The 15,519-nt window shown below is 43.0% G+C and overlaps 3 protein-coding genes across 9 annotated transcripts in view; all 3 read left to right on the top strand.

The window, feature by feature from the left end:
- Positions 1 to 6,633, top strand: part of bin1b (bridging integrator 1b) — a 38,573-nt gene extending 31,940 nt beyond the window's left edge. For 5 of the 7 annotated variants that reach the window (XM_055008491.1, XM_055008490.1, XM_055008492.1 and 2 more), the window contains 5 exons: positions 3,577 to 3,597; positions 3,810 to 4,058; positions 4,246 to 4,299; positions 4,436 to 4,537; positions 5,571 to 6,633. In XM_055008491.1, the coding sequence (XP_054864466.1) occupies positions 3,577 to 3,597; positions 3,810 to 4,058; positions 4,246 to 4,299; positions 4,436 to 4,537; positions 5,571 to 5,672 (528 nt within the window). In that variant the 3' untranslated portion in view covers positions 5,673 to 6,633. The remainder of the gene's footprint in view (positions 1 to 3,576; positions 3,598 to 3,809; positions 4,059 to 4,245; positions 4,300 to 4,435; positions 4,538 to 5,570) is intronic. The other 2 variants (XM_055008495.1, XM_055008494.1) reach the window with 1 other exon arrangement.
- A 2,808-nt stretch (positions 6,634 to 9,441) lies between these two features.
- On the top strand, positions 9,442 to 11,513 carry LOC111582835 (tubulin alpha-1A chain-like). The gene is made up of 4 exons (XM_023291691.3): positions 9,442 to 9,560; positions 9,666 to 9,888; positions 10,029 to 10,177; positions 10,257 to 11,513. The coding sequence occupies exons 1-4, from the start codon at positions 9,558 to 9,560 to the stop codon at positions 11,235 to 11,237; spliced, it is 1,356 nt and encodes a 451-aa protein (XP_023147459.2). The 5' UTR covers positions 9,442 to 9,557; the 3' UTR covers positions 11,238 to 11,513.
- A 1,168-nt stretch (positions 11,514 to 12,681) lies between these two features.
- LOC111582836 (tubulin alpha-1A chain-like) lies at positions 12,682 to 15,321 on the top strand. The gene is made up of 4 exons (XM_023291692.3): positions 12,682 to 12,835; positions 13,356 to 13,578; positions 13,719 to 13,867; positions 13,947 to 15,321. The coding sequence occupies exons 1-4, from the start codon at positions 12,833 to 12,835 to the stop codon at positions 14,925 to 14,927; spliced, it is 1,356 nt and encodes a 451-aa protein (XP_023147460.1). The 5' UTR covers positions 12,682 to 12,832; the 3' UTR covers positions 14,928 to 15,321.
- Positions 15,322 to 15,519: the final 198 nt, after the last annotated feature.

The raw sequence follows: 15,519 nt of genomic DNA, 5'->3' as shown, positions 1-15,519 counted from the left end.
ATCTGAAGAGATGTTGAGTGTTTTCCATAATGTTAGCATGTAGCTGCTAAGGTTAGTGACTGGTCTAGTGGAGTTTCTGGGGTAGCACCTTGGGCTGGTAGCCTGGCTTCTTGAATGGATAGTGTACCATCTGAGGTCACTGTAACCGTTACTTGCATACCTGGGGTCACTGGAGCCACTATTTGGGCACCTGGTATTGCTGGAGGACCTTGGGTTGGTGGGGGTCCTTGGGCTTCTGTGGGACCTTTGGCACCTTGGGTTGCTAGGAAATTTTGAGTTGCTGAGGGACCTTTGGCACCTGGGGGACCCTGGGTTTCTGGGGCATCTTTGGCATCTGGCGGTCCTTGGGTTGCTGAGGGACCTTTGGCACCTGGGGAACCTTGGGTTGCTAGGGGTCCTTGGGTTGTTGGGGGACCTTGGGTTGTTGGGGGACCTTTTACACCTCAGTGACCTTGTGTTGCTGGGGGAACCTTGGGTTGCTGGGAGACCTTTGGCACCTGGGGGACCTTGGGTTGCTGCGGGACCTTAGGTGGTGGAGAACCCTGAGGAACTCCAACCCTGCTCAAATATATTAAATATTATCCTCTAAAATAATAGTTTTTATTCTGTTGTTGTTACCCCTGGCTATTAGTGTAGGCCATTAGTTTTTAATTGCTGCTGCACAGATGTAAGTTTACTTAAATCATAGTAATAATAAAACAGAACGTCACCAGTATGTATAATTAAGCAAATATAGAAAAAAACAGTATGAAATTATAAAACCATTGGTGAAAAATGAAGAAATGTTTGGTGTGTGGAACTCCACATACAACCCTGCACAGATTTATTAATGTTTTTTGCTTCTATCATCTCTAATAATCAAATTTAATGTGTTCTTATGTCATTTTCTTTTCAAAACATGCTTATTTATATCATTGGTTTGCATTAAAAATTAAATACCACCCAACATTAGTCAAAAAATCCTGTACTATCACTCAGATGTTCTCGTTTACTGTTGGAATATTTGACTTTATGATGTTAGATCGACCGGTTGACCTACAGAGCAGGCGTTTTTAATCCAACCCTTTTATACCAACCCTCCTAACCTGAGCATACGTATGTATTTATGTGTGTGAGGCAGTGTGAGCCCTGGTCAGGGGTGAACCTGCTGGACTGGGATGTGGAGGTTTTACAGCCGGTTGCGTTACCAGCTCCAAAGGTGGGTTTGTTCTGTTCAGGCCAGACGCTGGTGGACTTCTTTCAGAGCTGAAGACTGTGTTTACATGTGGTTTAACCAACGTTTTTACTCATTTTCACTGCAACATCAAGTCCTGCACCTCTATAGGAACAGAACAACCAGGACTAGAAGTAGAGAACAATCAGAAATGTCTTCTGTGAGCTGTGACACAGTTAGAATGCCATGAAAGATTAGAAAAAACGGAAAATATAAATTGATTATTATTCTTTTTATTCAATAAAAATGGAAAAAACTCGAGTCAGTTTGTAAAAACATTGTCCGCAGGTGTCACCAATACTGGCTGCACACGCTATAGATACTTAACTATTTAGATTTTAAAAACTGCATTTAATTTATGGCTCAAGTAAGTTTGATTTTGCTTCAGTCTCTATTTAGTTCCCATACTAGTTTCCACTCAGCTTTGTTTTCATGTAATTTTTGTCTTATTGTTGTTTGTTTTTTTTGTTTTTTTTAACTAAATCCAGAGCAAACTGTGTATTTTTGGCCAAATTTAAACTGAGACATGTAGAAGGAAAGGATTTGAATGAAACATCACAATTTCGAGTTGAGATCTGGTTGCTTTTCTCCCCATTTGATGAATTCAAGACCTGTCGGAAAGTTAAAAATCTGACTTTTTTGTCAGATTTTTAACTGACCTGGGGTTCAGCAATTTAATAAAACAGTTTCATTTTACTTGGGTTAAATGACTAAACTCACCTGCAAATGTGATATATCATTTACTTTTTAATTTTTTTTAATTTGGGGTTTTACATTAGCAGAAGTGCAGCTTTTGTTCTAAGTTACAACTGTACGGTCATTAAATGTGACTATTTTAAGCTGTTTTTTCTTTAGTATCTAATCAAAATTATGTGACAGTTTTAAGTGCATAAGTTGGTGCATAAAAAATGTCATTTTTGGATGCATGTAAACACAGTCGATGTGTGCTATCAGGAAACAACCCTCTGATTTCTTCACTGCATGTCATTGTGTGCATGTTTGCTCAGTCAGCCTCGCCTTGCATGTTTGGAACTAATAAGCTGATTAAACACCTTTCAGATGAGTCACAGTCAGGCAGCCTGTCTTCACTGTTCTATCTACAAACCCCAACACCAGTGAAGGTGGGACGTTGTGTAAAACGTAAATAAAAACAGAATTCAATGAGTTGCAAGTCTTTTTCAACCTATATTCAACTGAATACAGGGCGTCCTCGATTTATGACGTACGACGTTTTGTTGTTACGTTGGAACTGGTTGGTGAGCAGAGCGGATGAACACGTCATCAAGCTGTGCTATAAGACGACCTTCGTCTTTGGTATTCATGACTTTTCAGAAGAACTGATTGATATTATGACATACGAAACGGCTTTGTTTACATTTTGGCCGGAGTTCTGACCTACAGCGAAAATCTACTTACGTCACGCCGTAGGAATGGAACTCCAACGTAAGTCGAGGACCCCCTGAACACGACGAAGACATGATATTTGATATTCAAACTGATAAACTTTATTATTTTGTTTTATTATTAGTAATCAGGTTTTGACAGCATATTTAGAATGCACTGAAAATCTAATCTAATAGGTCCGTGAGGGAAAAATGACTCTTTCCCCTCTCTAAGGTCATAATGGCCTTTAGACAAGCAGAGGCTGCAGGAGATTAGATATTGTAGATTCTGACGTGACTAAGCAGACTAGTTGTCTCCATATTGGTCTGTAGTCTAAATCTAACCTTCTCCCAACTACAGTATAAACCCAAAGATCAGAGAGAATCCTGAGAACTGATGCTTGCATGAACTGCTGCTCTGTCAGTGTCACTTCTCCTACCAGTAAACATTATTTGCAACCTAAGTCATCCTTACGGGGGTTTTGCTCCTTTTACACCCAATCACGATGCTCACCTGTTTCCAGCTAACCTGTTCACCTGTGGAATGTTCCAGACAGGTATTTTTCTGAGCATTCCTCAACTTTCTTAGCCTTTTCTTGCTGCTGTCCAGCTTTTATGGAACATGATTCAGAATGAGTGAATATTTGCAAAAAAACAAAGTTTATCAGGTTGAACATTACATTTCTTGTCTTTGTCGTGTATTCAGTTGAATATAGATTGGAAAAGATTTGCAAATCATTGTATTAATTGTTTTTATTTATGTTTTACACGTCTCAACTTCATTGGAACATTGGAAACCGAAACTAAAAAAGATTTTAGCGCTTTCCTCTTCCTGAAATGAATCAGTCTGCCAAAAAGAAGCAAAGAAAAATTAATCCTTCCTTTATAAACACACAAATGTGCATGTTTGATATTGGGTACACATTCTAACAATGGATTTTAAAGTCTACCTCGTCTTGTTTCCGCACTGCTCCCCGTAAGGCGCCGTCATGGGACTCATGGGTAAGCAGGGTTCACCTCTTTGAATAGAAAACCACAACTTCTCTTCTGTTGGTTTATGGACACTAAACTCTTCGTTTCGTCCATCCAAACCTCCCTCTTTGGCTTCTTAATTCCCTTTACAACCCTCGGTCGTGACCTTTATTACCTCCTTTACGTTGCCCGTCCACCTGCCCTTCCTCCAAACCTCCCATGATGCTCCCCAACCCTCGTAGCGAGAACAGGATGCCACCAAGCCGGAACCAGAGCGGAACGACGACCGGTACCCAGAGGATGCGCAGGGCGGCTGGGATTACAACGAAAGCAGAGCCCAGAGCTACACTCAGCCCAGCTGGGACGACGCCGAGGGTCAGGAGAGCTGGAGCCAAGATGGCGGCTACGCAGCTCATTCGTACACCGAACCCAACTGGGACGACAATGACGGTGCTAATGTGGATCAGGGAGGATGGGGGGATGATGAAGAGGTAGAGTTGGACGGACATCCTGAATAGTCCAGAATCCCAGAAAATCTGGTGAAAGTGGCAGAAAGACGTCCCCCTCTTCCCTTCTTTGTTCCACACTTTGAGTCCGTCAGACTTTCTTCACCAAACAAACCACATTAACAGTTTTCTTTAATGAGATACGTGGACTTTTCTGTTATTTTTCTTCCAGAGCGCGGTGACCAACGGCTCCGATGGTGAACTCCCTCCAGGGTTCCTCTACAAGGCGAGTCCACTTCACGTTTATCCTCCATCAGAGCTCCAGTTTTCTGGAGCTTCATGCACTTTCTAGTGAGGTTCTGTGTTTATTGACAGAGCAGATATTAATGTAAACTTGTGTTCTGGTACTTCTCCGACTTCAGGTGAAAGCGATACACGACTACGCCGCCACTGACGGCGATGAGCTGGAGCTGAAGATCGGAGACATGGTGCTGGTTGTGGCCTTTGACAACCCTGATGAGCAGGTCAGTTTAACTTAGATTTACATGTGAGTGAAATTTAATTAACTTAACCCTCCTTTATTTAATCCTCCTTTTTAATCTAATATATCATTGTCAGGAATTCCTCTGGCCTCTATAGTCGTGGAGACAAAATCTGATATTGCGACACTCCGAGTCCCTTTAGATGCATCGTTTTTGTACCTAAAATGTGCGTATATATTTGATATAATGGAATTAAATCAGTAAACTACAAAACAACCAATTAATTATGTTCCCTAATAACGAAACCATCAGATCTGTGTGGGAAAGTCACGTTTTCATCACGTCTTCGGTTTTTCTTTCGTTGCAACCTCTTCTTTATCTCAAAAAAACAACTCCTAATGTTGAAGTAGTAACAGTGAATGGAAAAAGGATGTTCATTTGTATTTTCTTCTGCAGATTTTCTTAGAAAATCTGGGGGTAAAAGCACCATATTTGGATGGAAACTCAACTAGTATTGTATGCAATTTGTCCAAAAAACTACTTAGCAACCAACCGAGCTACACCAACAGTGGACTGCCGCTGTGGCCACTTTTTTTCTGAACGTAGTCTCAGAGAAAAAGTTTTTCATCACACAAAATGACAAAATAGATGGTGCTGGTGTGATTCCTCAGAGGGTCTGTGAGTCTGCTAGCATGCTAAGAAGTTAGCTACTGTCAGTTAGCAAGCTAACTAGCTTGGTCGCCAAAAAAAATGCACATTCACAAGAAAAAGACAACATTTAGTGCTATGGTTTGTCATGTATCACTGAACTCTGAATATTTGCAGGATTTTGGGACAAAAATGAACAGCTCAGTAATTTTTTTTGTTTGTTTTCTGATGCCTGATCTAATTGGTTTTGTTCCTATATTTTTAATCATGGCTAGTTTCTTTTCACATGTTGCATTTCACTGTTTTTTTTACTTTACATTTCATGGTTTTCATACATCTAAACCCTTGTTTCCTCATTGCTTACTCACATATCTTTGTAGATGTAAAAATATTTTAATGAAGCTTATTTTTTTTTGTGCGTCTGCAGGATGACGGCTGGCTCATGGGCGTGACCGAGTCCAGCTGGATGCAGAACAAAGATATTTCAGCCAAAGGTGTTTTCCCTGAGAACTTTACCCAGAAGGTTTGAGGACAGCGCCACCTACAGTTTCTTCCCCTCTGCTCCGATCACCCCTCACACATCTGAGACATGAAGACAGTCGTATCGTCCCTAAATGTCTACCTGCATCAACACAAGATAATGTTGAAAACGGTGCCAGTTAGTAATTACACAAAACAAAGTTAAAAGACGATAAAGAATTTGGTTTCATTTCTGATGTTTTAGTAAAACCCTAAATTAAACTCGTTAATTTGTTTTTGTTCATATTTTTAACAAACAAAACACAAAGCATGTGTTAGTTCTATTTTAACCGGATAATTACATCGCGGATGTACTGTATGAATGTCAAGATGTTTTATGTTGTGCGTTGTCGCCGGTTGTGTTTTGAGAACTTTTCACGGTTCCCTGCATGAAGCGTTTCGTTGTATTGTCATTTGATTTGTACCACAACAAACACTGTGACAGCAGGTGGAGTCGCTCTATGAAACGTGGCTGAGAAGTCCTAGAATAGAGCCCTGGAGGACACCACCCATCTGAACGGCAGATTTTCAAAGTCAGCTTGTTGGGCTTGTATGGTTTTCAACGGGAACAGTAGTCTGTCATTTATATTATCGGCCATTTTGAGGACATGACTTGACGTGTGGCTTCAGTTTTCTAATGCACATATGGTTTTATTTTGATTTTTTTTCGTCTTTTCATTGATGGATGAAGAGCTAAACGTGTCTGTCAAACTCAGCTGCTGATTTTTTTCCTCCACCTTCTTATTTACCACCATTCTTTAGTGTTGTTTCCAGTAGAAATCAGGTTTTGACGGCATACTAGTCACAGAACTGCGGCCATCGCTACCGAAACGCACCGCAGAAACCAAAGTTAAACCCATGCGAAGATATTTTTACACTGTGTGGAATAAATGAAGGAGGAATCAGTCTGTGTGGTATCTAAAGCACCATCTGTTGGATCAAATCAGCCTCATTAAAGATGAATTAAACAACGTGTTCTCTTAGTGTGGGATGTTTATTACGGTTTTACTTCCTCATCACATTCTTTGGGGACTTTTCATATATGAAATTAAATGACATTATTTAAAGGAATTAAAATCATCAGCACTCACATCAGTTGGACCCAAATCAAATAAAGCCCATTTTCTGACATGGGATCTGTACACTACCGTTCAAAAGTTGGGACTCACTTAGAAATGTCCTTATTTTTGAAAGAAAAGCAGTTTTTTCAATGAAGATAACATTAAATGAATGATAAATCCAGTCTAGACATTGTTAATGTGGTAAATGACTATTGTAGCTGGAAACAGCTGATTTTTAATGGAATATCTCCATAGAGGTACAGAGGAACATTTCCAGCAACCATCACTCCTGTGTTCTAATGCTACATTGTGTTAGCTAATGGTGTTGAAAGGCTCATTGACAATTAGAAAACCCTTGTTCAGTTATGTTAGCACATGGATAAAAGTGTGAGTTTTCATGGAAAACATGAAATTGCCTGGGTGACCCCAAACTTTTGAATGATAGTGTATGTGAGATTGGACTCAGGCAATGTATAATGCTCAAACAAATCCAGACTGCGCGAATACATGTTTTTTTAATCTAGATATCAGGTCTTAGCTGCATATTTAGAATCCACTGAAAATCTAATGTAATAGCCGTGTGAAGGAAAAATGACTCTGCTCTTTCCAAGGTCATAATGGCCTTTAGACAGGCAGACGCTGCAGGAGATTAGATACTGTCTATTCTGATGTGACTAAGCAGACTAGCTGTGTCCATATTGGTCTGTAGTCTAAATCTGACCTTCTCCCAACTACAATATAAACCCGAAGATCAGAGAGAATCCTGAGAACTGATGCTGGCGTTGCTTGCATGAACTGCTGCTCTGTCAGTGTCACTTCTCCTGATACCACCTCACTCTCAACCTAAGTCTTCTGAGTGTCCAGTGTGTCTCTCAGAGTCTGCCTCCACATCGCTGAACTTCCACAACAAGCTGCTCCATGTTGGTAATAATAAGTAATGAATAAATTGTGGGTGAACGTGCACAACTCTGTCTCTCTTTGGAGATGCTAACGTGGATTCTGATGCTGCAGATGTTTAATAAACTCGTGGGAAAGTCTGCTACAAACAGCCGGAAGCAATGGTTTGATTTTGATGGATAATTCAGTTCATAATAGATGTGACATAGTCAGAAAGAAATGCTTCCATGGGTAAAACCTTAATCTAATCACTTTACATGTTGAAAGTGGTGCAGAAATGTTCCTAGATCTGATCTAGTAAGATTGCCATCACAGTTTTTTTGGAAAAGTTAGCTGGTTGTTCATTCAGACATGGAAGTCGACGCGCTCAGATGCCTTCACACTAACAGAAAAGAGTCTGATTATTTTAGTGTATCCTCCATTTAGTATTTATGCACAGTAAAATCAAATGTGAATGTGAGTTTTTAGCGATATTGCTCATTAAACGTGTGTTCGGGATTCAGTATTTCAGCTGTTTATCCATTAAAAGTTTGCTGAAAACCGTTCTGTCTGTTGAACAAACAGATTAGTGTGACACCCAACACAACAGCTTTTATTTTCTGTTTTTCTGTGAGTTAACACTCACATGTCACATTGTGGACACTGATGTTTTGAGCTTCATAGCAGCAGCGTGACCTTCGGTGTTTCTGTAACAACAGGACGTCCAGCCATGTGGAAAACACAACAGAGCAGCCAGCCGGGCCTCAGCTGCAGGGAAGAGGTGGAATCCATCCTGTTCTCCAACAATGGGTCAAACAGCAGCGAGGATTATTACAGGAATTTTATTCAGTGAGGGAGCACACTGTTAACAATGAGGCAGCGATATGGAGTGCAGACAGAAAATCAGCACAAAGAGCAATCGGCTTGTAAAAGAGAATAAAATAGTGTGAAATACTACAAGGCCAAACAGGATATGTTGTAAGATAAATTAATGGAAAATACTAAAAATGAAGAGACTTGAGAGGAATAAAACAGTCAGGAACATGTTTTCTGTCCACTAAACTAGAACACCGGGGGTTTATCTGCTTAGTACAAATCAGGATTTCAACTTTTTGCAATCAGGTTTCATTGTTTCAGACTTTATAGTGCATCCAGACGTCAACTGACTGCAGTTAGTTTTTTACATGATAAAAATCCCAAAGTAGAATCTTCAAATTTAAAAAGCTTGCCATGTAATTATGAATGGAAGCCAATGGTTGGAAATTGTAAACAGTGATTGTAAGCATGAAAGTTTCTCCAGCCATTTGAGGCAACTTTTCCCATGTTTAATCTGTCTTACTGAACTTGATAAAACTAAATTGCTATTATATATTAGCAGAGCACATAGATTTTTAGTGTCCTTTAACATTAACAAACAGACTTGCTATTGTTAGTTTCTCACTGAGCTTTCCTCTAAGCTCAGTGTCCTAGTTTGTGTTTGCGGTTTTGTGCATTTGTGCTTCACTTCTGCTAGTTTATGAATATTCACAGTTTGCCATGAGACGACTTTGTGAAAAGATCCTGGATGCAAATATTTCATTCTGGCTCAGTCACTCTTGGTGGATCTCCATGGAGATCTGTGTCCTCCTCAGAGCCTCGACTTCATTAATCCCAGTGTGCTTCACAAACACTGAAACAATGCACTGTTTGCTTTGTCACCTGTGCCCTGAATGAGTTTTACGTGCCTGACATCAGTGCTCAGGGTTATACATTATCCCGGTGCAGGACGAAGGGTTATTGATGTGTGGCGGAGCATGTCTGCTATTAGCTTTTCCCCTCAGCTGAACCCAGTTAACCTCCATTTATGATCAACAAAGCTGTTACTATAGCGCCTGGAGGAATATAAGTAACAGAGAAACCCTCACAGACTGCAGGTTTCCTCTGCAGATTCTCAACATCAACAGCAGGAATCTATCATCATGGTAAGTTTCTTCGTTCTCACACAAACACTGTGCACTTTCAAAGATGCTGTTTAAGCCCAAAAGGCAGCTCAAGACCTTACTAATTTATCTGTTATGTTTCTGAAGAGGGAGTGCCTCTCTATTCATGTCGGCCAGGCTGGCGTCCAGATGGGCAATGCATGCTGGGAGCTCTACTGTCTGGAGCATGGCATCCAGCCGGACGGTCAGATGCCCAGTGACAAGACCATCGGAGGAGGAGACGACTCCTTCAACACCTTCTTCAGTGAGACTGGAGCTGGAAAACATGTTCCCAGAGCTGTGTTTGTGGACCTGGAACCAACAGTCATTGGTGAGATCAATAAGGAGATTGTTGGGTGGCGTTTTCTTAACTCTTGATACATTTAGGACACAAAAGTTTTGTAAAGTGTGTTTTAACATTGAGTAGCAATGGAAAAGTTTGATTGTACCGTCAATGTTTTCTGATTACAGATGAGGTCCGTACAGGAACCTACCGTCAGCTCTTTCATCCTGAACAACTGATCACTGGGAAAGAAGATGCAGCCAACAACTACGCTCGTGGTCACTACACCATCGGAAAGGAGATCATTGACCTGGTTCTGGACAGGATTCGAAAACTGGTGAGTTTGGTGTCAATAATCACCCATTCAACTCAGAATGTTAACAGTTACTAAGAAGAGGTTATCTGCCTCCCTGCAGGCCGACCAGTGCACAGGCCTCCAGGGTTTCCTCATCTTCCACTCCTTTGGAGGAGGAACCGGCTCCGGCTTCACCTCTCTGCTGATGGAGCGCCTCTCTGTCGACTACGGCAAGAAATCCAAGCTGGAGTTTGCGGTTTATCCGGCTCCTCAGGTGTCCACAGCCGTGGTGGAGCCCTACAACTCCATCCTGACCACCCACACCACCCTGGAGCACTCCGACTGCGCCTTCATGGTGGACAACGAGGCCATCTACGACATCTGCCGTAGGAACCTGGACATCGAGCGTCCCACCTACACCAACCTGAACAGGCTGATTGGACAGATCGTCTCCTCCATCACCGCCTCCCTGCGCTTCGACGGAGCCTTGAACGTGGACCTGACGGAGTTCCAGACCAACCTGGTGCCCTACCCTCGTATCCACTTCCCCCTGGTCACCTACGCCCCGGTTATCTCTGCAGAGAAGGCCTACCATGAGCAGCTTTCCGTGGCTGACATCACCAATGCCTGCTTCGAGCCAGCCAACCAGATGGTGAAATGTGACCCTCGTCACGGCAAGTATATGGCCTGTTGTCTGCTGTACCGTGGAGACGTGGTGCCCAAAGAAGTGAACGCTGCCATCGTCACCATCAAGACCAAGCGCACCATCCAATTTGTGGACTGGTGTCCAACTGGCTTCAAGGTGGGCATCAACTACCAGCCTCCCACTGTGGTTCCTGGAGGAGACCTGGCCAAGGTGCAGAGGGCCGTGTGCATGCTGAGCAACACCACCGCCATCGCCGAGGCCTGGGCCCGACTGGACCACAAGTTCGACCTGATGTACGCCAAGAGGGCCTTCGTCCACTGGTACGTTGGAGAGGGGATGGAGGAGGGAGAGTTCTCAGAGGCCAGGGAGGACATGGCTGCTCTGGAGAAGGACTACGAGGAGGTGGGAACCGACAGCATCGGTGATGAAGGAGAGGAAGAGGGGGAGGAGTATTAAGTTTGAAATAAAACAAACCAACTCTTACTGCATTCCTTTTAGGCATCAAAACTACATTGAAGATTTCAGATGCTCTCAGATAATCTGAATGAGCACTTTGAGGTTTGCTTTTGTGTTCATGGTTTGTGATGTTTGAAGGGTTAAAAGAAGAGGGGGAGGCATTTTAAGCGCTTCAAGACATTATTGTATTTCAGCTGTCATAACCGCAACAGTATCATGTATTGATCTGACACAAAACAAGAATACTCTGTGGAAAATAAAGCAAGCTAGAATTTGTCTGTTTTCTTGCTGCAGAAATAAATCTGTCTTGTAACAATGAGAGGCCCTGCAGGTTCACAGAAACCACCTCCTCCCCTTTGTGTCCTGATGATTAGTTTCTTCAACTACCTCTGAGCGTACTTCACCAATGAGGGTGTTTGCAGTTGAACTGGAGTGAAGTTAAAGCAAACAATGCCAGACAGGAGAGTAACTAAGGAAACAAAATGAAAACAAGTTCTGGCAATCCTTACTTGGCAGCTTGTTATTACGTCTCTCCGGTTACCTTCAGATGCAGCAGTGAAACATTAAACAGCCATTTGAGCTCAAACATTCATAGTAGCTCAATATCTTTTACCACAAATGAAGAATTCCCATATTAGTTTCTGTCTTTTAGCTTCAACAGCACAATCGTCATTTTACACTAATTTTTTTTCTTTTGAAATTCTTTTAATGTTGCTAGCTCTCTAAACACTTCAGTCTTAATCTATTTGTGGAAATTCTTTGGGATCAATCATAATCCTTTGTTAATCTAGCTGGGAGTATTATATGTGTCCAGTTAAGTCAATGCGTCCAACATGCTGCCTTTCTCTTTTTTGTGTACCTACATCGACGCTGTGCAACCTGCTGGAAAAGAAACACAGATCTCAGATGTCAGCGGCCTTTGAGAACCGAGCGCTCTAATGTTTTCCCCTGCAGTCGGCGGCCTTTGCAATGCAAATGAATGTCAGCCAAAGAGGTAATGCAACGGTGATCTGTAACAAAAGCCTATTCAGTCCACTCTGGGGAGATAATCTGTTTTATCTCCTGTGAGATTAGAAAACGCTGGCTCCAAATGCATCGTGTCGACACAAGCATGTGAGGGAAGTAAGTCCTTCATGCACATGAATTATTTTCAACTGAAGGGTTGCTAGTTTGATCAATCAGCAATGAAATGTTTCCACAGCTAGATGAAGTGTCCTAAAACATATTTGACTCCATGTTTGCTGCTCAGTAAAAACAATTAACCAGCCTTAAATCTAACGAGTCAAACTGAGGAGACGTCAGGCAGTTTGGGCTCATATTTCACAGCCACTCAGGTCATTGTTGACTGTTACTCAGCTGTGTAACAACAGCCGCTGTTCCTTATATCTTTGTAGATTTTCTGTTTTGTGCTCTTCCTCCTCATGTTTCATTGAAGGAGCTGCTGTTTGCTTCTGCAGCTCCTCCAGTTACCACAACATGCCAGACTGTTGCCTAGCGATGCTGTGCTATAAAGCAGCTTCCTGCACTCGTACCTGACACAACATCCCCAGCCACTCATCTCAGGTGAACCAGGGACCGCTGCAAGCAACAAAAACATGGTGAGGACCTCTTTATATGCCTCTAATGATCAACTTTACACGATTTTTAAGGAACAACACCTCAGAAAAACGATAAAACTAGGTTTGATACTGATATTTTGTGTGTTTGATCAGATATTTGGGGTTTATTGACAGCTTTCTCTCTGTTTAGCTGTAAAAATGTGAGATTGTGGAGCTGCTAAGTGGCTCATCGTGGCATTTTAACATTTCTCCTGCTTGCTTACAGTGAGGAACAATCACAGCTGCCTTTTAAAAATGTTCCTGCAGCTTTTTTCCTTTCCGGTGAAGTGTAGATTAACTTGATCTTGGTTCTGTTACTTGGTGTGAATAGGATCAAGTAACAGCTCTTGTCTTGGGGAAATAGACCTGAACACTCACGGTGTTAATTACTTTTGCACTGATGGATCTGTTGTTGTATTTTTCTTCCAGTCATTTGAAATCTGTATACCTCGCAGTGTGGAAGAGATTGGGTTGTGCTGTAATATTTTGTTCTTGCCATCTGAACCACTTGTTTTTGCAGCGTGAGTGTATCTCCATCCACGTCGGCCAAGCCGGAGCCCAGATAGGCAATGCATGCTGGGAGCTCTACTGTTTGGAGCACGGCATCCAGCCGGACGGTCAGATGCCCAGTGACAAGACCATCGGAGGAGGAGACGACTCCTTCAACACCTTCTTCAGCGAGACTGGAGCTGGAAAACATGTTCCCAGAGCTGTGTTTGTGGACCTGGAACCAACAGTCATTGGTGAGATCAATAAGGAGATTGTTGGGTGGTCTTTTCTTAACTCTGGATACATTTAAGACACAAAAATTTTGTAAAGTGTGTTTTAACATTGAGTAGCAATGGAAAAGTTTGATTGTACCGTCAATGTTTTCTGATTACAGATGAGGTCCGTACAGGAACCTACCGTCAGCTCTTCCATCCTGAACAACTGATCACTGGGAAAGAAGATGCAGCCAACAACTACGCCCGTGGTCACTACACCATCGGAAAGGAGATCATTGACCTGGTTCTGGACAGGATTCGAAAACTGGTGAGTTTGGTGTCAATAATCACCCATTCAACTCAGAATGTTACCAGTTACTAAGAAGAGGTTATCTGTCTCCCTGCAGGCCGACCAGTGCACAGGCCTCCAGGGTTTCCTCATCTTCCACTCCTTTGGAGGAGGAACTGGCTCCGGCTTCACCTCTCTGCTGATGGAGCGCCTCTCTGTCGACTACGGCAAGAAATCCAAGTTGGAGTTCGCTATCTATCCGGCTCCTCAGGTGTCCACAGCCGTGGTGGAGCCCTACAACTCCATCCTGACCACCCACACCACCCTGGAGCACTCCGACTGCGCCTTCATGGTGGACAACGAGGCCATCTACGACATCTGCCGTCGGAACCTGGACATCGAGCGTCCCACCTACACCAACCTGAACAGGCTGATTGGACAGATCGTCTCCTCCATCACCGCCTCCCTGCGCTTCGACGGAGCCTTGAACGTGGACCTGACGGAGTTCCAGACCAACCTGGTGCCCTACCCTCGTATTCACTTCCCCCTGGCCACCTACGCCCCGGTTATCTCTGCAGAGAAGGCCTACCATGAGCAGCTCTCTGTAGCAGAGATCACTAACGCCTGCTTCGAGCCGGCCAACCAGATGGTGAAATGTGACCCTCGTCACGGCAAGTACATGGCCTGTTGTCTGTTATTCCGTGGTGACGTGGTTCCCAAAGATGTCAACTCTGCCATCGCCACCATCAAGACCAAGCGCACCATCCAGTTTGTGGACTGGTGTCCAACTGGCTTCAAGGTGGGCATCAACTACCAGCCTCCCACTGTGGTTCCTGGAGGAGACCTGGCCAAGGTGCAGAGGGCCGTGTGCATGCTGAGCAACACCACCGCCATCGCCGAGGCCTGGGCCCGACTGGACCACAAGTTCGACCTGATGTACGCCAAGAGGGCCTTCGTCCACTGGTACGTTGGAGAGGGGATGGAGGAGGGAGAGTTCTCAGAGGCCAGGGAGGACATGGCTGCTCTGGAGAAGGACTACGAGGAGGTGGGAACCGACAGCATCGGTGACGAAGGAGAGGAAGAGGGGGAGGAGTATTGAGTCTGAATTAAAACAAACAAACCGATGCTTTCTGGGCTCTTTTGGGCATCAGTGCGCTTCAAACAAACTTTGCTACATCGACGACTTAACTATCTGAAAAGCACTTTGTTTGAAGCACACTGCAGCCCTTTTGTGTTCAAGCTTATGAAGTCTTAAACTTTGGTTGTTTTTGGCAATTAAAAAAAAAAAACTGCAACATTTAGTCAAGTTAAAATGTGCATTCATGCTTCACCTCTGCAGCTGCTAAAGTCTTTGCTCCTTTCTATGCAACATAACAAAAGAACTGTGTTTTAGCGTTGTACAGCCACTGTACGATCTGATTGTATCGTAAGAAAACTGTCTGATTAGTTGTGTTGAGGAGTTTTCCCTGTTCAAATAAAATCATTCAGCTGTACACTGTACTGTACAATCTGCTGTTTTCATTGTCAATATATCACCGTTCTTATGGTTTTTAGTGTGTCATTCCTAAAGGATTAACGGCGATAACACATAATATTCAGACTTTGTCCTGTATCTCCAGAGAAATTCAGTTTTGTACTTCATACAATCAATCTTTATTAAGATATTTAAAAAATCCTTGGTCCCGTCAGGA

This window comes from Amphiprion ocellaris, chromosome 24, assembly GCF_022539595.1.
Source record: "Amphiprion ocellaris isolate individual 3 ecotype Okinawa chromosome 24, ASM2253959v1, whole genome shotgun sequence".
NCBI classification, from domain to species: Eukaryota; Metazoa; Chordata; class Actinopteri; family Pomacentridae; genus Amphiprion; species Amphiprion ocellaris.
Note: the sequence above shows the minus strand (reverse complement) of the source record. Positions and strands in the feature narration are given on the sequence as shown.